Raw genomic sequence first — 21,845 nt, forward strand, 5'->3', positions numbered from 1 at the left:
TACCTATATACTTCATCCGGTTAAATAAGGACCGGTCTCGAGCTGCTGGACTTTGAGACCTTCACCAGTGAATCAAATGATACTGAAAATGAGTTCTACTGCCTGAATATTGATTGTGTGTCACTGTGGTTATGATAAATATAGAGATAACCCGTGTGTGTGTGTGTTTAAATGTTCATAAGATGTTTCTTTCTTTGTTTTTAAATGCTTTTAATCATGTAAAGCACAATGAGTTACCTTGTGTATGAAATGCGCTGTATAAATACATTTGCTTTGTTTTGCGTATGTGTGTTGTGTGTGGAATACACAAATCCGAGCGTTGATGTTTTAAACGATGTCGCCGCAGTCGAGTGATCTGTTTAGCTCCTTAGCCTGCTGGCTCGCTACCTCGCAGGTTAGCAAATCTAATAGAAAGTTAACTTTCCCTAAAGTTTCCCAGTTGTGTGCATCTATGGAGCAAACGTCGTTCTGCTCTGCCAGCAGCTTCCTGCGTCGTGAGCGCCCGCTGTTACCACAACTATGGAAATTTATCGAGTCCAGAAAAAAAGAAAACAGTGTCCATTGTATTTATCGAACGAAAACCCGCCCTACTCTGCCTTTGATTGGCTAGCACCAAGACAGAACTCGTACTTTTAGAGTATTCCTCCTTTGATTTGCTGTGTGTGGAAGCTCTTCACCAACACACCCACACATACATAGGGTGAGTTTGAAGCCATGCATCTCGGGTTCTAGATTGAAATCACTTCATGGGTCCCTGCTAATTTTTGTGCGTCTCAGATGCAGGACGCACATCACAGAAGATTCCTGTATAGTGAGACAAACAGCAAGATCAAACAAATTGAGAAATATGTTTTTACAATTCATCAGTTTAAGATCATAATTATTGTGTCCATATGTCCCCCTAATGAGGCCATCTCTGTCCAGTGCCACAAACCAATGGTAGGACCTCTCTATTTTCCATTTAACACTTGAATAATAGACACATTTTCATGAGATACCATTTTCACCTCTCTTTTTAACTTGAAATGCTCCCTGAGAATATCCATGAAAAAAATGGCACCATCACGACTGGCATAGTTTTCTAGAAGTAGTTTACCAGTGATAATTGATTGTGTCTAGGGATATACTTCAAGTAGCATTTCCCCATTTTAATGACTTAAGTAGAAATCAAAATCAGATATCAATTGTTGTGTAGCTTGCATGCATGCAAGGTACCATGGAAACAAGCAATAGCCTTCAGTTTACCTCTGCTGGCACATTAGTATCATGCAAATTCAATGGAGGAGGAGGTATGTCTAAAATAATTCCATGTCTCACCCTCAACGTGAATAGGTTAGGGTGCGTAATGAGGAGGTGGAAACACTAAGCTGCTTACAAAAATCATCTCTGTGAGAGACAGGCGGATTTACCCTGTAAAGCCTATTTACAACTGTTAGGACAATTTAGAAATTCATGGCTTTTTCGAAACTAGAGACTTAAGAGCCATCTAATTTATTCTGTGACATTAGTTCCCAAGCGAGGCCAGTGAACAGTTTGTACTTGTTTCTCTAAGCCCTTGTATTATCTGAGTGCTCTGTTGCATATTTTGTTGACCCTTAAATATGTGTTTGTATTCTTTTTATCTGTTCCAGACACTTTAATTGTATATCTGCAGCCTCCAACACGCTCCCTCCTAATCGGGTATTTGCCAGAATTGGTAGAAGTGTAGAACCATCTGTCTTACTCTGTTACAGGTGACTGGTAAGGAACTGGTAAGGAACTGGTAAGGAACAAGAGCTGCTCTGTCCAACCAGGGACTCTAGGGAATATGCTAGTGAAGCAGAGCACTCCCTCACTGCTCTAATGCATTCACCCTATGTAACACTGAATTGGCTTGAACTAGGGCATTGAGGTAAAGCTGCCCAGAAGCCAAGCCAAGAGAAATGTGAAAACCCACCACCCACCCTTTGACTATGGCTACCAGGTCCCTGACTGGCAACCATTATCCCTGTACCGTGATCATGTGTGGTGGGGTGTAGTGCATTAAAGTTGGGGAGACTGGTGTGGGTGAGGCGAGACGGTCACAGGGCAATAATGACCCATAACCGTCACCTACATCCATGCCAACCAGGTCCCCAAAGGATGTGCGAATGTATGTGGTGTATTAAAAATCCGTGGGGTAAAAGCATGACGGGACAGAGAGCAGACTGTAGTGCCAGGATACCTGGACGAGTGTCCACCCCTGCCCGACACTGCCCTCCCCTCACAGATGGGTGCATGATGCATAAAAACTGGAGGACCATCAGGGCAGAGAAGGGGGGGTGACCAGACCGGAAACCAGCACAGAGGTGCCAGGACCCGGCCCGGCGCCCCCTCCAACATGCACAGTGCCAGTCCCGCAGGGGACCCTACATGAGATGGCAATGTGCGAAGTATGTACAGTGTGAGTACTAAAAATGTGAGGTAAAAGGCTAGCCTCCTGCGGCTCCGGCCCCCAGCCCAACCGGCTGGCAGACCACAGGGAGAAGTGTTATATACTCTATGACAAGATTTTGCCATTGATTAATATTGGTAGATTTTATTATTAATAGCCCATTTTATGCATACTAAATTGTGTAACACGTGATCTATGGAGTACTTTGAACTGGATTACCATAATTTCTTGTGTATAATGCGCACCCATGTTTTATCCGCACCCCCAAAGTTGACCTCAAAATTCTGGAAAACCCTTCTACCCATGCATAATGCAAAATCATACATTTACAATGCATGATTTTGCTTCTACCATATGATCAAAACGAAGTATTATCTCTATTTTGTTAGTTTTTTCAAATAATTATTCTGAAGTTCATCCATCCATTTTCTGAGCCGCTTCTCCTCACTAGGGTCGCGGGCGTGCTGGAGCCTATCCCAGCTATCATCGGGCAGGAGGCAGGGTACACCCTTAACTGGTTGCCAGCCAATCGCAGGGCACATACAAACAAACAACCATTCACACTCACATTCACACCTACGGGCAATTTAGAGTTGTCAATTAACCTACCATGCATGTTTTTGGGATGTGGGAGGTAACCGGAGTGCCCGGAGAAAACCCACGCAGGCACGGGGAGAACATGACCGCAAACCAGCACAGATGTGTCAGCACCCGGCCCGGAGTCCACCCCACCACACCTTGTGCTAGTCCCCCAGGGGACCCTGAATGATATATGAGTGTGCCCAATGTGCGTATGTACAGTGTGAGTATAAAAAAATGTGCAGTGTGTGTGTGAAGTAAGAGGCTAGACTCCAGCGGGTCCACCCCAACCAGTCAGCAGACTACAGAGAAGAGGGGGTAAGTAGGGCCGGGCATCGCCCGAATCCGAGTGACTTCGGCCCCCCACCCCGACACCAAACCCAACTCCCCACCAAACCCAACTCCCCCAGGGTGCCTGGCAAAAAAAAAATAAAAAAAAATAAAATAAAGGGAGTCGACGAACATCCGCCCAGCCCCATTCCCCCTCAGCCCGCACCACAGACCAAAAATTAACATTCGACCCGGGGCTCCACAGCACCACCACCAAACCCACGAACCAAAAGGCAATGCGTGCGGAAACAACCCAAGCGACGCAACAGTCGCCAATCAATGTCTCAGCTCAAAGTTAAATACAGCATCGCCAAAAGAGCCACCCGGGACTGCCCCACCACGCGAAATGGTCCACACGCGTAAGCTTCAAACCGACCCCCTGCTCCAAGCTCACACCTTGAAGGGCACGCACCGGAACCTAGCACCCCGACACGAAAAGCAACACTCCACAGCACCGGTGAGTCTCCCCCTTTCCCCTTCAATGGATGGAACCAAACGCTACAACCCCATCAAAGTCAAAACACACCCCTGCCCTCCGCCGCCATGCACAAACACGTCCCCGCACATGCCCCCCGCCGGCCCCCGCCAACCCCTCCCCAGGGTGGGCGGACCGCAGGCACCGAAACCAGGAACCGAAATCTCCAAACCCGAACCTGAAACCTGACATTGTTGGTGGAGCTCTGTCCTTTAATAAAACCTGTTTGGTCGCAATGTATTATCGTATATTTTTTTCTAGACTGTTGGCTAAAGCCTTAGAAATGTGACCGCGGTCGGTACAAATGTCCCAAAAGTACGATTACATAAAAATTTAACCCTAATTAAATATTTTAAACCACATAGACAAGTTTTTCACTACAGCACACATTGGCATATAAATTTGGCTCGAACACCGCATAAACACAGAAATGTAATTGATGGTATTCTCAATGTCTTGCCGTTTATTTGTTTTTGTCATATGGTACATGTTTGCTAAATGACTCAGCGATGGTTTTCTGAGTGTGTTTTGCAAAAGTTCTCATCTTTTCTTGAGCAGAGGTCGTGTATGGATGGCTAGATGGACTTTATTCATCCTGTGAGGGAAATTTGATTTACCAGCTTCATAAAGTTTTAAAACCTTTCCACATGACTAGGTGTTTCTTATGAAGAACTAAATGGAAAAAGATTAAGGTTTACAATCGCGGGCACACGCACACACACGTAATTTTGAAACAATATGTGCCGTCATGACCGCAGATTTTATTTATTTGTTTTATTCCCCGTGACAAGTTTAACAGCTGATATTGGTAATACAGCACAGGGTTCAAATAAGTAAAGCAGTGGTTGATCAGTGATGGGATAGTGAAATACAGTATTTATAGCTATATATTTATAGTTGCAGCAGGAGTTGGGCTATGCTAGCTAGCTCCTCCATTAGCCTCACCAGCAGTCGGGATGACTATGAGAGTGCACAGTTCTTGGCATATGTTATCCATCCATTTTCATTACCGCTTATCCTCACTAGGGTCGTATCCAGAATGAATAATCCTTCAGTGAATATATGATCATAACAGCGCCGTCCATTCTCTTTGTTTCACTTTTAAACTGGCTGCGTTTGGGCAGCCAGCATGTACTTCGGCCAATAAAAAACTATACATGCATGCCATTGAGGTCCATTGTTTCAATTCACCCATTTTTTAAGCTGCTAAACTCCTGAATAGGTTGCTCGGCCCGCTTGTTTGACAGCGAGAGTTTATTTTGCTTGCCACTGAGTCACATGACTGAATCATGTCCGTTGATTTGGCGAATGAGGACTTTCATGCACTTGCTCCTTTCACTCCTCCTAATATGCCGTCCACGCACCCGTTCAGGTGTTTTCATACAGTTCTGTAGAGACTGTATGAATACTTGATAACATAAAATTGCACATTTAAAGCAACGTACATGATTATATCCAAGGCGATATATATTGCCCACTCTAGCAAAACTTTTAGTGACGCACTAAAATCCTGTACATCAATGCCATTCATCCATGTCAAATGACTACAACTGAATAGGCCAACTCTCAAATCAGGGGGAGCTTCTCATCATTCACTTGTGAAACCTAAAATGGTAGCAAAAATAGCATACCAATAACTGTGGCTCTGTATTCTCATCACAACAGTCTCCATCGGCTGCAGTTACAAACAAAGGCACAATAACACACACAAAAACACCACGCACAAACCTCTAAGAGTGTTGTCTTATCCCTCAGCGCTTCTGAAAAAGATGGTAGAAAAAGAGGCTCTGGTTAAGCCAACTCTACTCGGGACCAAATACCACTGTCAGCAGTTTTCACCAGAGACACTGCCTTATTTTTTGAAAGGAAAAGATGAAAGTAATTTGGAAAAGGCGCTTTAAGTGTTAAGGGGCACAAGGCGACTTATGTGGGGACAGTTGGAACGAAAAGGGAGGGTGTATGGACTTAAAAAAGGATCAGTCAGCCATACGCCATACTTTAAATGTATTTGACCAGCATACATTTGTATTTCGCCATGGTTGGGCATGCATTGATTTGTGGTGTATTTCTGGCTAGCCCTGACGGATATCTTGCATAGTTGAAGTGAAGTTATGACTAGATTTCCCAATCTATAAGCGTTTTCTGTGCTGGGTGTGAAGTTGTGTCCAGAATCATTGGAGAGTGTTAAAAACAGGAGTAATGCTCATTATCAGATTACCTGCCCGCCCCCCTCAATTTGGATAAAGGATGCTTTGTTTTTCATAAATTTAGAAAATATTAGGCACTGCCTCTGGGGTTCCAATAAAAGGTTTCCCAAAATATTGCACTCATTTCAGGAACATGTTGGTTCCCTTCCACTGGACATTGCCCCTACTGTGTAGACACGCCCCCTGAATCAACCTGCCATTTTCAGTTCATTGACTAGACAACATACAAATCATGGTAGTGGTAAACACTACTTACTTACATTTTACTTACAAGGTGTGGCTTAAAGCTTCTCTGAGCACGAGAAAACACATACCAGTTTGTCAAGAAGCATTGCCTGATGAGTACTGTGCCACGTTCAAAAGAGTGTTGACTTGGGGGTGTGCATATTATACAAGAGAAAATACGGTACTATTTTTAGGATGAGTTTCAATAGGCAAACAAGACGCACAGCAGAAAATGCTTGTTGACCAAAGTTTTTTTTTTTTAAATTGTCATAGACTGATAAAATAGACAGACATTATTATCAGGGCTCTATACTAACTTTTGCACTAATAGCACTGGTGCGATCAACAGTATATGATTTAGTTATACCCTTTTTTGAGGAGGTACAGCATCACGATGGCATACCATAGTTTCGTATGAATATTGACAGTGACTTGAGATATGATATTTGCAAAATATTTTACTGTGAACAAGAAGTTTATCTGCAACAAGCAGTGGCAGACAAAACAGATCAATTAGTTAAAAAAAAAAAAAAAAAAAGTTTTGACTTATATTTGATCATTTGTTTGACTTGAGGGGCCAGCAGCCAGCTCTTATTGTGAGGGCTCCTAACCCTCCTCCCCTGGGAAAACAACTTAACCCCAGGAGGAGTAGATTGCGTTGGAAAAAACTTTCAACCATTAAAACATGGCCTATGGGCTGAAATATGTGCCCGCAAGAAATGAATTTCAATCATATATATATTTGAATTTGAATTTCTACACTAAATTAATTGCATTCAAAAACAGAATTTGAAAAACAATTAGAATTTGTATTGTTTAATTCGAAACATTGCAGTTAAAAAACAAACCTGAATAGTATAATTTGAAATTGAATTAGTGGTGCGAAAGGTGCTTCCTTTCGAACATAGGAAAGGACATATCACACCAATGTGACTAAATCATCTTTCCGTTTTTTTCCCAACTTAATGTCATCCAGGCATTGAACTTCATGCCTGAATACGGTTAGGAAAGCCGCCGGGGGTCCAGTATAACAGCGTTACAGACATGCTGTACCGCTGAAAATTGTCCTGGCGGCGCAGCTTATGGTCATTATGCCTGCTCAGAGGCTGCTTCTCTGCGGCCCATGAGAGTGTGAGCTATCTCCGTCACTGGAAATTCCGCTTACGAGTCGTGAGAGAAGAAAGTAGCCGCCGTGTATTTGATTGACAGCTGAAAGGTCCGGGGAGGCGGGATGTTCAGATCTCTTAGCGACATGCCCACAGCGTCTAGAAGCTGAAAGAATTTCTCATTTCTTGACCATTTCTGAAGCCTTATTTTCACAAACTTTGGGATTTTTTTGTATTTTTTGTGATGTGTCAAATATACATTGTTTTGCTATGTTTTAGGGGTCTTTAAAAGTTAAATACAGCTAAACTGTGCTTAGGCAGTGACTATTTTGCATATTGTACCACTAGAGGAAGCCTGCGTACCACTAGTCGACTCGTGGTATGTGTAGCACACTTAAAGAATCAATGACCGTCAGATTAAATGCATTTTAAAGCCTGGTTTCAATTGAGTTCTGGTTTCTTTAGCGAATGTAATGTAATGTTCTCCCTGTGCCTGGGTGGGTTTTCTCCGGGCACTCTGGTTTCCTCCCTCATCCCAAAAACATGCGTGGTAAGGTTGATTGGAGACTCTAAATTGCCCGTTGGTGTGAATGTTTGTTTGTTTCTATGTGCCCTGCGATTGGCTGGCGACCGGTTCAGGGTGTACCCCCCTCCCGCCCGAAGATAGCTGGGATAGGCTCCACCAGCCCGTGACCCTAGTGAGGATAAGCGGTAAAGAATATGGATGTAGATAGATAGATAGATAGATAGATAGATAGATAGATAGATAGATAGATAGATAGATAGATAGATAGATAGATAGATAGATAGATAGATAGATAGATAGATAGATAGATAGATAGATAGATAGATAGATAGATAGATAGATAGATAGATAGATAGATAGATAGATAGATAGATAGATAGATAGATAGATAGATAGATAGATAGATAGATAGATAGATAGATAGATTTACAGCAGCTCATCATTTTTCTCACTATATATATTTCCAAAGGTGGAATTGACATGAAAATTTCACCAGATGTTAGGAAGAACCCAAGTAACCCATACATACAAAGAAAGTAGAACAAATAAGTATGGAAATTAAGTTGTATGTAATAATGTGAAATGACATAGGGAAAAAGTATTGAACACGCCAACTGGTGTTTATTTAATGCTTTGTACAAAAGCCTCCTGTATGGAGAAACTAGTCGCATGCATTGCTCTGGTGTGATTTTGGCCCATTCCTCCACACAAGCAGTCTTCAAATATTTAAGGTTCTGTGGGCTTCTTTTATGGACCTTGAGTTTCAGTTCTTTCCATAGATTTTCGATTGGATTCAAGTCAGGTGATGGGCTAGGCCATTCTAGCAGCTTTATTTGTTTTCTTTGAAACCAATTGAGAGTTTCCTTGGCAGTGTGTTATGGATCACTATCCTGCTGAAATGTCCACCCTCATTTCATTTTCATCATCCTCGAAGAAGGCAGCAGATTTTTGTCAAGAATGTCTCGTGTACATTTGTCCATTCAGCCTTCCTTCAATAATATAAGGTTTACCGGTACCATTTGCTGAAAAGCAGCAGAACACCATCACGTTCCCACCTCCAAACTTCACTGTTGTTGGTATGGTGTTTTTGGGGTGATGTGGAGTGCCATTTCTCCTCCAAACGAGATGTGCTTTATGGCATCCAAAGAGTTAAATTTTGCTCTCATCAGACCACACTATATTTTCCCAGAATTTAACTGGTTTGTCCAAATGTTGTTCAGCAAACTTTAAACGAGCTTTGACATGCTTTTTGTTTTCCAGCAATCGGGTCTTGCGTGGTGAGCGTGCATACAGGCCATTGCAGCAGAGTACATTACTCACTATTTTCCTTGTGACAACAATACCTGCTAAATGGATTGCTTTTTAATTATTGATAGATTTTAGGTGTTGTCTTGGCTCTACATGCTTTTTTGCACCTCCCTTTCTTCATGTGTTCAATATTATATATATATATATATATATATATATATATATATATATATATACATACATATACATACATATACATACATATACATACATATACATACATATATACACACACACACACATATGAGCCCAGCAGTGTTTAGAATGGCACCACACTTGCCAACAACAATCAACAAACAATGGATGGAGCTGGAGAGGGCGCTAAATAAAAAAAATAAAACTAATCAAAAAAGTAAAAATTAAAAACAAAGCTGGTGATACATATGTGTTCTGCAATTTAGTGACTGGGTAGGGAGAAGAACAGGGAAGCTGGGAAATGCAAAATATGTTTGTGTGAGTGCATACAAATTCGTTTCGGTTCTGTACTATTTTAGTAAAATGCATTTGTCAAACTATTGTAATAAAATCACTATACCGTTTAGTCACTTTTCAGCATGGCATGGCACGAGCATGCAGGGGTAATGATCCAAATTGCAACCGAAGGGTTAAAATAAATTATAAAGAAGACGAATCAAAACAAAAGCCTTGCGATGTGTGAAAAACTGAACATGAGTGGCTGTAAAAGAAAATTAATTCGGTTGAGTGCCATGATGAAAAAAAGAGGGCACAATTATAAAGCTTAAAAAAAACAAAAAAAAGGCTGTGATGCATTAGCAAGAAATTTTAAAGACACGATTAATGTTGATAAAACTTCATCTCTGATTAATCGCAACAGTTCGCATGTCTTGTAGCACAGCCAAAGAGCCATGCAATATTAATAGGACTGCTATTATATAGTCACTGTGTTCAGTAGTAAGATCTTTGCATAATTTCTAGCGATGTTATTGTTTTTAAAACATTTTTTAAGTGGTAATGCCATGAAACAAATATCTTCAGTTTATGCATCACACAAATATTACTTACAGATAAATGTCCTTTGAAATAAATTATTGCAATGGTTTGGCAATAGTTGGTAATTATGTTTGTGAGACAACAATTTTGGGGTGAATGAGGATTTTTTCTTTAATTTGTCGAAAAATACAACTCGAGGAATGGAGCACAGTCATGCTTCCCACAGTTACCACATTAGAGTAAGTCATTATAAACTTCCTTTCGAAAAAAATATGTATATATTTTACCAGACATTTTGAGGTAAGCTTATACATAATATACTAGATATAATGGAATTCACAGATAACAAAGATATAAATGTAACATTTAATAAAAATGTAAATGTTATGTAAATGTATACATCATAGCAAGGTACCAATCTTAGTGCCGGTATAACTGATTTACAGTTCTACACAACAAATTTGTGTGTGTCCATGGGTGTTTATACTACTCACCGAGTTTTTTTGCAGCCTCTAAAGCCTCAGAGGCCGTGTCAGCTACAAAGAAGCGTTGGACAGCCACGCCACACTCTTGCATCAACTTTTTGCTCTGGTATTCTTGAAGATTTAGCCATCTTTTAGGACTCAACCAGTTGCAGTGAAGCTGATGGAAAGCAGGAAGTCAAGATGAGAAAGTGTGATTTAAGCCTAATGCAGTTAGAATAATCGATATAAAGTCTCAAATATACACAATCTCTAACTGTAGTTTTTCCCCTCTGCTGTGTCAGAAAAGGTCTATCACAATATATGCTTTAATCTTACTGAGAATTGCACAGACTACATATCTGCACTCCCTGACTCGGTCTTGTCTGCTTTCTCCAAACATCTCTCATTCTCCTTTTCCAGTAATGAGGCGTTAAGTCAGGTTGAGCACCAGGACAGCTCTTGAGCTATTTGCCCCATCAGCAGACACAGCCCCTGTCAGTTCCAGCTGCTGTTGCGATTAAAAAGACATTGAATTTTACATGTGATGAAGAGACAAAGGCATGTTGGAGTTAAGAATCCTTATAGCACTGCTGTGCGTGAATGGAAACAAGGAATGTTGGGTAAGTTGTGGCAAATAAGCAAGTGATTTTCCTCCACTGTATAGTCCATTATCAATAGCAATAAAACTCATCAGAATTTGACTAAACTGACACGTGTACTCATCCATTTTTACATCAAGACTAAATTGACATAATAGGAACAAGGACTTTCTGTCAGGTCTGCTGCCTATCCTCCTTGAGCCCTGTCCCTTTTTTCCCCCGTGTGTGTAATATGTATGTCTACGTGTGTCTGAATTGAAGATAGAGTTGGGAGCAGGGACCCAGGAATAATCATCAGCTGCATTCTTAAGATAGTCCTAAACTCCACCCTATCGTCACATCAATTTATGCTGTTTAGTCAGTCGCATCCGGCTCAGGTTAATGCTTTGTTGCCGAAATCCTAATCCTTGTTTTGCTTTCCACTCAGAACTCCCACGCGTGAATTCTCGCCTGTACACCTGCTTGGTTTGCCTCATTACCTGCGTGCCAGAACCCCGCACCTGTGGACCTCTTGCTACCACACCTGGATTCAACTGTCCTGGTTTATGACTGAGCCATCCATTAACATTCTGCTCCTGGGTCCTCGTCCCACGCCGAATACTAACACTATTTAACGACATGACCCCAATCTGTCAGGTTAAAAAAACCACACCTTCTCCACCTTCATACTGAACACTGGTGTTCCACAGGGCTGTGTGCGGAGCCCTTTCCTTTAATTTCTCTACCACTCTACCACTATTAATAAAATTGGCAAGTTTGCAAATGACACAACACAGATTATCAGCAACAATGAGTCAAAAATGTCTGATAAAAATACAATTGAGCAGGTTTCTGATCCTGACACATTCTCTTAAGTGGGACATAAACAACTATAAACATAAAGTTAGACACACATAGCTTGTCTTTTTCCATGAGTTCCAATTGCCAATTGCAAAGTCAACTAGTGTCCCAAATGATGTCCCATTTGAGTTTCACCTTAAATGTGTATTTTTAATCTAACGTACTAAACTTGCAATTCAATATTATACACCTCGGCAAGCTTGCTGTCAGGTAACTACATCAGCAGTCTTCAGTGTATGATTCTTAAAAATATATGTTTTTACATTTTTATAGACTGTATGTTTGTAAGCACCAGTAGTGTAGTAGTACATGCTGCTGCCTTTCATGCAGATGGCGTGGGTTTGATTCCCCCAATGCATAAAAAAAAAAAAAAAATCTATATATATCTATTGTTTGGCCTTTGCCACCTCTACTTTCACCCTATGTCGCATCTCCATGTATTGCTTTCGCCTCTCCTCAGTCTTCTCAGTGCCCCACTTCAAACCTCTCCCCTAGCTAACTTCTTTCCTTGTATGATTTCCTGTACTTTGAGATTCCACCACCAAGTCTCCTTCTCCCCTTTCTTACCAGAAGATACACCAAGTACTCGCCTGCCTGTCTCTCTGATCACCTTGGCTGTAGTGGTCCAGTCTTCTGGAATCTCATTCTGTTCACCGAGAGCCTGTCTCACCTCATCCTTTCTCAGCTACCACCACATAGTTCTCTCCTCTGTTTTCTTAATCTTCCTCCCCACCACTACAGTCATCTTACACACCACCATCCTATGCTGTCTAGTCACACTCTCCCTAGCACAACCTTACTGTCAGTAAGGTACTTGTCATAGTCCCAACATTCAAAGTCCCCACATTCAGTTCTAGTCTCTGTGCTTTCCTCTTGTCTTTCTGTCTAAGAACCCACTTTTCAACTCTCCTTTGTCTTTGACCCACAGGAGCTGAATTTCCACCGGCGCCCTGTAGGTTAATGGCGGCGGTGGCAGACGTTGTTAGCCCTGGCCACGACCGATCCAGTATGGAAGTTTTTGGATGAACGTTCATATTTGTTTGGCAAAGTTTTAACCCAGATGCCCCTCCTGACGCAACCCTCTGCTTTTATCCGGGCTTGGGTCCGGGCCTTCAGTTTGCGCTGGCTTGTGACCCTCATTGGGCTGCATCGCATGCAAAAATGAACAACTAATAATGTGTCTAATATTTTTCCCATGAATATATTAATTATTTATATTTATAATTAATTTACTTTATTCATACGTAATAGTGTATAAGCTTTTTGTGTGCAATATTCTTTAATTTGACTGCATTTTCCAATTGTAAACTATACTGTACCTGTGCACCATCTCATTGGCCGGCCAGTGCTGTTTTTCATTGCATACGGAGCCATGACACTTAAAAAGTGGACTTTTTGGTTCCACTTGGATAGTCAGTGTTTTTTTCTTTTGCATTCCGGTGGATTTTTAATTCTTCTTGAACTCCCTGATTTCTGGAGTGGTCACCGACGATCCGTTGAGCCTTTATTCGGGTTGAAGCGCTCCAAGCTTGGCTTCCGTGAGGCGCGGACCAACACTAAGTTATTCCATGCTATCGATGCTACGGCTCTCCTCCTGGTAACACTGACTCCTGTGTGCATCAAATGCAGACTTTCCCTAACAGCACAGGATAATCCATTGAATATAACACTGACTTTGCTCACAGAGCCTTGTGAGCTGCGGACTCTGACGTTACGTCGCTGTGGTAGCGAAACACTAACACATGCTGACGTATCCACAGAAGGCAGGAGCTAGTCGGCAGTTTGAAGCCATGTTATTCTCCTGGTTCCCACACAGTCACACGTACACACAGAATCCTTGTTACTCACACCACAATTAAAGGCATTTTCTCACTTTTCAGGAGACAGGAAGTCATTGGCTAACTGTCGGCTTTCTGTGTACTGGCCTTTAAGACACCAAATGAGCGCTGTCACGTATGTTTGTTTTTGTTTTGTTTGTTCTATTCTAAAGTACCGTGCTATTTTTTATGTCAAAATACTTCGGTCCGGTACTGGTATCAGTACTTGGTGCAACACTAGTGGATGCAACGTTTTTCTTAACCAGCTCGGAGCGTTTATATAAAGACGGTAATGGCAGGCAGCAGCTATGCAATGCAGGAACCAGGCACCCATTCGCCATTCGGGATCATACACACAAGGTGATTACATAAAGTCAATGCAGTTCGCGCGAATAGGCAAGAGCATGCGAAAATTTGTCTCCTCCTATTTGCAACCACAAATTGCGTTGTGACAGCCAATCGGCATCGAGATTGGTGAGCAAAGGGTAAGCCAAGGGGACTGGACGTGCTGCTAGCCGCTGTGGCCACTCAAAGCGCTTTGTCAGCGGTCGTGAGAGTCTTAGGATCAAACTTGTGCGAGGGAAGCGTGGCAAAAATTTTTTTGCTTCTGGTGTGAATCTAGCGTAAGCGTTGTGGTGGTTAAAAATATCGATTCATGAAAGCATTCCAATTCTTCCCCCCGCCTTTCAATATAGTTTCGGCAAATACTCTAAATCGATTCACCTCCTGGTCAGGGGAGGCTGTTGTGGGAGGCCTGTGATTCGTGTTGTATTGGTGGAAGCCACACTCGAACAACCACAAAAATGGCGACTAAAGCAAGCAGCCGCGCGGCAGCAGCAGCGTGGTGCAAGCAACTTCTACTTTTAAAATCTGACGTTTGGGGTCATTTTGGAATGCCCTGTAAATCTGGAACACAGAAAATGGACAAAAGACATGAACCGCGATACACAATACCAACCTCAAAAACACGACAGAAGTCGCCGTCCCGAAAGCTGTACACAGCCGTTTTGGAGTCGTTGAAGTGGGTCAGAAAGAGTGGCTTTTACATGTGATGCTTGGACTTCCAGAGCGACAGACCCCTACGTACATAGCTATAAATTCTCATTTCATTTCTAAGGAGTGGAAATTAGTGTCAAATATTCTGCAGAGGAGAGACCTGCATGGAAGCAACAGAGGAAGCAATATAGAAAACTTGTTTAATGAGGGTATAAATTAATGGGGATTGAAGAAGAAAGTATTGCCAATGGTCAAAATGCTACTTAATTAGGTATTACTTAAAAATAAAAAGTTATTGTAAAAAAATATATATTTTTATTACAACTTCCAAGAGGTAATAAACATTAAGTTCACATGGACTTTATCTTTCCAGTGTTTATACATGACACATTTTTTACTTTTGTACTCCATGTGCACAAACAAGTTATGTGCATATTTGTATTTTCAGATTATTGCTTAAGAAATGTGATGTGACATACGACAAATTTTTACATGGCATCAAAAATAAATATTTCAAAATTGTGAAAATGTACTCTTTATTATTTGTGTATTTCTACTTCTTACTGAATCGATATCAGAGCATTTAAATAAATATTGAATCAAATTGTAACGGATAGAATCAATATCAAATCGAATAACAACCTAAAGAATCGAAATCGAATCAAATGGTGAGGTGCTTAACAATACCCGGCATTAGTGGTCAGACCTGCTTGAACCCATTTTACCACTGCGGCAGATATGATTACGTCATCAACAAGCGTTTCGCAACCTGTAGAGTCCAAAATCTCTACCGAAGGCCAAATCTATACAAGTATGATTGGTAGGGAAACAGGCAACAAGGGTGTCTAAATGAGACTCAGTCCTGAATATTTTACACAGAGGGGTGGAGCCCCCTCTGCTTGCAACGGCTCCTACAGGAACTTCAAACAACGGGCAGCTTCTCGTTCTGTCTCAGCTACAGAACACATTTCCATTTCCTCCCCGCAAGGAACAAAGTTAGCTCGAACTAGATTTGAATACTGCTTTACCAAGGTTAATAGGGATTTCTGTAACTAGTGGGGTCTTTAGGGCTTTTCAATAATTTACATGGCCATTAGGAAATGTTGGATGGTTCTAAAATTGGGAATGTGATGTGTGTGGAAACAATCCTAACATATTGTCTGTCATAGTTAATAAAAGGTGTGAGCTACACCTAAAATTCACTGATGTCATGTAACGCATTCCTGTTGACAATAACTAACAAAACTGCAATACTAAGGATTATGCCAGGCCAACTTTTTACCCAACACTATAAAATCAGACATTCAAACAATTATTTTTAAAATTGTTGCCTCGCTCTTTGCATTCTACGGAGCCCCTAAAGGGACAAAACAAAAATTTGTTTCTCATTTGAACGAGAAACTTTCTCGTTCGAATGAGAAACGTCTAGCTGTGCGTGCTAGCTTATTTACCTGCTAGTGGTAGCTTCCTGCGTTCGGGGAGCCGTACAGTAGCTTATTTACAACTTGCTTCCAGCGCATGTCAGCTGAGAGAATGGCAACAGAAGTGGACTTGCTCTCTTTCCTCAAAACAAGGAATATGCCTGATCGTGTCATCGACCAACTAAAAGAAGATAAGGTGAGTATAAATGTAAACTTTCATCACACAAATATAGCAGTATAGGCTATAGAATAGCTGAATCATATTTGCTAGCGTGCGTGCGTGTGTGTGTGTGTGTGTGTGTGTGTAGGTGTGCGTGTGTGTGCGTGTGCGTGTCTGTAAATAAGCTACCACTCACACACAGGTAGACAGACAGGTAGACGTTTCTCATTCAAATGAGAAAGTTTCTCGTTCTAATGAGAAACTTTCTCGTTACAATGCGAAACTTTCTCGTCACAATGAGAAACACCTTTCTTTTCTCTTTTTTCCATGTCCTTTTAGGGGCTCCGTAGCATTCCGTAACAGAGCTTGCCTTAGGGGATTCCTTAAGTCATTGTAACAAAGTCATGGAACATTTTACTAAAGTCAAGAAGACCTGACTTGCCTTCATCAGAGGAGGACAATTTGTCAGCTAGACAGTGTCATTTTTGAGCAATAAATCTAGTGATGGCAGTGCTACTTTACGACTCTACACACTGTTATAAAGTACATCAATGTCTACTGCTTGTGGCATTAAAAAGAATAGCGATCCAGAAAGTAATAAATTCTCACCAGACCACAAGCACTTGCAAAGTCCCGTGAAGATATTTAAAGGGGCTCTAAGCCGATATCTGTTTTGTTTCTAAATACATTAAATATGTTTGAAGTGTTGAAAATATATGCAAAGACTTCTTACAATATAGTGCTGAATTGTTGAGCTACAGCTTAAGCATCTTTTTCACCTTTTGAATTTTCCTGAATTTGTGGGCGGGGCCAAAATGTGTATTTTCTAGCGCGAGTTCCCTCCCCCACGATATAAGTACAAAGTGACGTTATTTTGCTTGGCTGCTCGGTTTTGAGTAAGCTGTGCTCAGCTTCCATAACAAGACCCATTTACCACTCCAGCTTGCAGTTAGCAAGCTAACGATGGCTAAACCCTGAAAATGCATCTTCGCAGGATGCCTCAATTTACAGAACAGCTCGGTGATGTTTTTTTAAGCTCCCAAAAAATGAGGAAATAAAAAAGCGATGGATTGCCGTTTTTAAAGACACACGCAGATGGCGAGCTGAACATCAACACCAACAGCCGACTCTGCAGTGCGCATTTTACGAAGGATAGTTTTCTAAACTTTCACAAGAGACAATATGGCTTTGTGGGTAACTTAATACTAGTGAATGAGGCAGTGATGACTGTCTAACTACCTGGGCTTCCTCCGACCGTGCCGCTGTCATCAGGTGCTGTGTTCAGCTGTGACATTATGTCACCAACAACAAGGATAAGTTGACTTGTGGGCTTATTTTTATGATTATAGTCCACAATAACCATTCGATTTTGAAGTTGAGCCTCCTAATATGATTTTACATCAAATAAGCTATCACCCCCCTCACTATGTTTGATTATTTTTGGGACATCCATACAACACACCCACAGCATCTGAAAGATGAGAGGTGGCCCTTATTATTCAAGTTTTGAAACCTGATTTTATATAATTAGGGATTTTTTTTTTTTTTATTATTCATTCAAATTTGGCAGGCTCGTTAATATTACTCTTCTTTGTGGTGTGTCAAATTTACATGCCATTTTTTGTGCCTGCTTAGTGCTACTTTTAAGTTGTATTTGAGACATTAACATGTTGCCCGCATACACTGGCCCTCTAAAAAGTAACAAAACTAGTTTTCCCACACCCACCCAAAGAAGACTGGGTCGCTCCTATCTCGAACGAGTGCTGATAATAGATGGATTGATTTTTATACTTTATTGAGAAAACAACAGTTTTGTACTCTAGCAGTGCCTGTGCCTTACTCATCTGTTATCTTTTCTCAAGTATTATACCTGAATAAGACTGCATAAATCCAAGCTTATTAACTATACTAATTACTTATATACCTGTAGAGACACAAGAGTCTTGTTTTCCATTTTTAAGCCTGTCTGTTGGAGATTAGACCTATCCTGCAAGGATGCAAATCTACCTGATCTAAATCCAGGAGGACATGCTCTACTGCTCCTGCCTCTGCTCATCTGTACTATTTACAGGTCTTTCACAGACAGATGCCATTTTTCTCTATACCCTAATGGTTTGCATGTGAGTTTCTTTTTGCAGAGGCAAGGACACAGAACAATAGGTCTGAAGGTAAAACAGGAAAGGAAAACCATTTTGTGCTACGTTTAGAAACAGTAGGCTTTATAGTTTTGATGATAATAGCTTACAGCAAAACAAAAACCCAAAATTCACCATCTCAAGAAACTACAATATTACGTAAAAATCAAATCAAGAAACAATGAAAATTATTTTTAATGTTTTTAAAGTGTTTAATGAAGCTATATAATGTATGAAGACTGAAATAAATTGACTTTTCTACCACATTCTACTTATTGAGATGTACCTGTACATTTTGGTCACACTAACTTCCAATCCCCCACAGTTTCTGTCAGACCTTTGGTTAAATCATCAGAAGCATGATTGTCGAGGAGGCGTGTCTGAAGAACGTTGCTTTTCATCTTCCATTTCGCAGTAATATAGTGCACTAATTAAGTCAAGTAACTCTGCGCAGCACTTAACATCCAGCCCTCTGAGGTTCGCAAAGTTCTTATAACTGGACTCAAGTGTCCATGCAGCATGTTATAAAACCCGGCGCTGGGTCAAACAAAAGTAACAGTCAGAGGGGCCTTTTCTGGACACTTGTATGACAAAACCAAGGTGTTTTTTGAAATGAAATTGATACTTTTATACTAAGTTCTTATTAAAGAGTCACGCTATAGAGGTCTAAATGGCCAAAATATGGGACCTTTAACACTTAAAATCAAATGCTCCAAAGGTACCCTTCCTTGGTCGGAATGAACATGCGAGAGCAGCAGCATAGTGGATCAACGCTCAACAAAGACATAATGCAGCGTAGTTTAGTACAGCTCCTCATCATCAGAGATTTAAACAGTGGATTTAAAATGACGTATTATCATTTAGTGCGTAGCGAACCGTGACCACTGTAGTGAACGATTCGATACAGATATATGTATTGTTGCACCACTAAATTATTATATTGGTGGGCCAAAAAAAAGAAAATTATATTTCTCTCTCTCCTTAGGGCTAATTTTATTACACTTCACAAAAAGGAATTACATGTAAAATTTCATCTCTCTATCTCTCATCATTTAAGGGTCGCCACACTTCATTTTTTCTTCATCAGGTTGGACTTTGAGGGAGTCAGGATGGCCATTCGGTGTTTGTTCGTCAGCATTGCATTGTACGCCTCTGCCAGGGCCACTCCGCATTCAGTTGCGTCGTTCACCACTCGCAAGGCTTTTGTTTCTGTCCTGAAAGTCCTCATACAGCTTGTTGTCCTTCTAAGCCAACAGATCCATCTGCAGAAAGCCCTGTTTCGCTTCCTGGGCACCGCCTTTTTTCAGGACATCAAGAACATGAGGCGACCTTTTGGTCAAGAAACATCAAGGCGGAGGTCCCATTTGTCTTAAATTTTGGCCCGGCGTGGGTGATCTTTGGTCGGATTTTCCGTCTTCATCCAAGTCACGCAGTCGGCCTTCATTTTGTCTTGAACTCGGTAGTGCAACAGGGGAAGGCCAACCAAATCCTACCCCAAGTATTAGAGATGCCGTCAGAGAGCATTGCTCATGGTTGCAGAGACATTCATCTGGTTTGTGTACTTGTACTTCTGGAGTTCAGTCACCATCATGACGTCATTGTATGGGGCGTGGGATGACAGAGGAGCTTGGTGCCAAAAGCAGACATAAACCCGGGCAATGAACAGCCCCATGCCAGTCACATTCCGCTCCTCTCGTTTCGTTCTCTTGAACTGGTGTCAAAATAGGAACATCTTGAGGCAGTAAATGCCCTTTGACATCCACCTCGTATGATGGATTGCACCAGGGGCACGAACAGGGCTTCAAGCTGCAGAAACTCAAAGTAGTCCTCACGCGCGCACTTCGTTGGATCAGCGAGGGCAGATAAAGCTCCTCTAGATGTCCTTCAAAAAGTGTATACTCAGCCACCGTGTAGTCTTGCTGGTTGATGGTAGACCACTCCTTCTGGAAGCACTTGAAAATGGCAACTTCCGGACCTCCAATGTGGCCAAAGACGACTCAATTTCCAACACACGATGGCGGCACGCCAACATCGCCAACTCCCAAGACCTTCCTCAAGCCGGACGGACGCACCTTTGAGGAGGCCAGTGTTCCTTGCAGTTGTATCAAATTTGACTACTTCGTCGCAAATTCAAAAATTACAGACACGCCACGACCTGATCTTCTCCAGTACTTCGAGCAGCACTTGGAATACCCAGCAACTTCTCAAATCCTTGACCGTTTGCCAGAATCGCAATCCTCCCCACTGTCTTCCCTCCCATCTCCTGTCCTAAAAAAAATAACCTCATATGTGAACGTAAAGGAGAAGGAGAACTTTGTTCTCTATTGAAAAATGCATTCCCCAAACCAAAAGGTGATAGCTATCTTGAGTTACTAATTTTCAAAAACATCCTGTTGAAAGTGGCCAAAAATTTACCACTGGGTAGATAAAGGGCTATTAAAAGTAGGGCGACCTCTAAATATCATTGTATTGTGAAGAAATTCCTCACATAATGAGAGGAATGCAACACTAAAATAAAGAGGTGGAGAAAAAGGATCAGTGCACTTTGAAATTTTACCCACTTTTCTGGACCACCCTCATATGCATCACGTGTGCAAAACCCAAATCAAAAGGAAACTAAATACAAGTTCATTATGTCGAATTTGGTCTGTCTGTGGCTGTTACTCTGAGGAAGGTGAAAAAGTTGCACACGTGTGTTGTATTTGTTATTCATGTGGGTGATGTGTGAATTTATTTGTGTGTGATAGTGTAAGTGAAATATTTATTGCCGTAACTTCAATTACGAATACTGATGCTTTTTAAAACAGAATAATAAATTCCATTGACACAATTGAAACACAACTTTTGTTTTTTGCAATGATGAAAAACATTTGTTGGCAAATGTTATCAGTTTTAATAAGATATATTGGAAGTTAATTATTTTAATTATGTGATTGTTATGTAACTTATTTAATCACTGAACTATGGGTCAAAATATTATTTTAAGAGTAGTAAGGAAGACATTTACCTGCAAGAAAAGTTGCATCGATACAAATTGAATCGTAGTCCTCTGAATCGTAATCAAATTGAATAGTTAGATGGTGAGACATTAACAAAATACCAATAATTAAAATACAAATCTAATCTATATCTAAAGTTAATTATTCATAGTATATGTGAATACTATTTTAATTTTCGTCAATGAATCACTGGTGTATCAATATGTAATAATGAAACTAATACTCTTTGTCTCAAGGAGATTCAATGTTTTTTTGTTTTTGTTTTATACAGACCCAAAAAAAAATGATAACCGA

General features: G+C 41.0%; 1 protein-coding gene across 3 annotated transcripts in view; it reads right to left on the bottom strand.

Annotated features, from left to right (window-relative positions):
• Positions 1-21,845, bottom strand: part of suclg2 (succinate-CoA ligase GDP-forming subunit beta) — a 131,223-nt gene that overhangs the window by 90,959 nt on the left and 18,419 nt on the right. For all 3 annotated transcript variants that reach the window (XM_061784715.1, XM_061784714.1, XM_061784716.1), the window contains exon 2: positions 10,615-10,762. In XM_061784715.1, coding sequence (XP_061640699.1) covers positions 10,615-10,762 — 148 coding nt within the window. The remainder of the gene's footprint in view (positions 1-10,614; positions 10,763-21,845) is intronic.

This window comes from Phyllopteryx taeniolatus, chromosome 9 (genome assembly GCF_024500385.1).
Source record: "Phyllopteryx taeniolatus isolate TA_2022b chromosome 9, UOR_Ptae_1.2, whole genome shotgun sequence".
In the NCBI taxonomy this organism is placed as follows: Eukaryota; Metazoa; Chordata; class Actinopteri; order Syngnathiformes; family Syngnathidae; genus Phyllopteryx; species Phyllopteryx taeniolatus.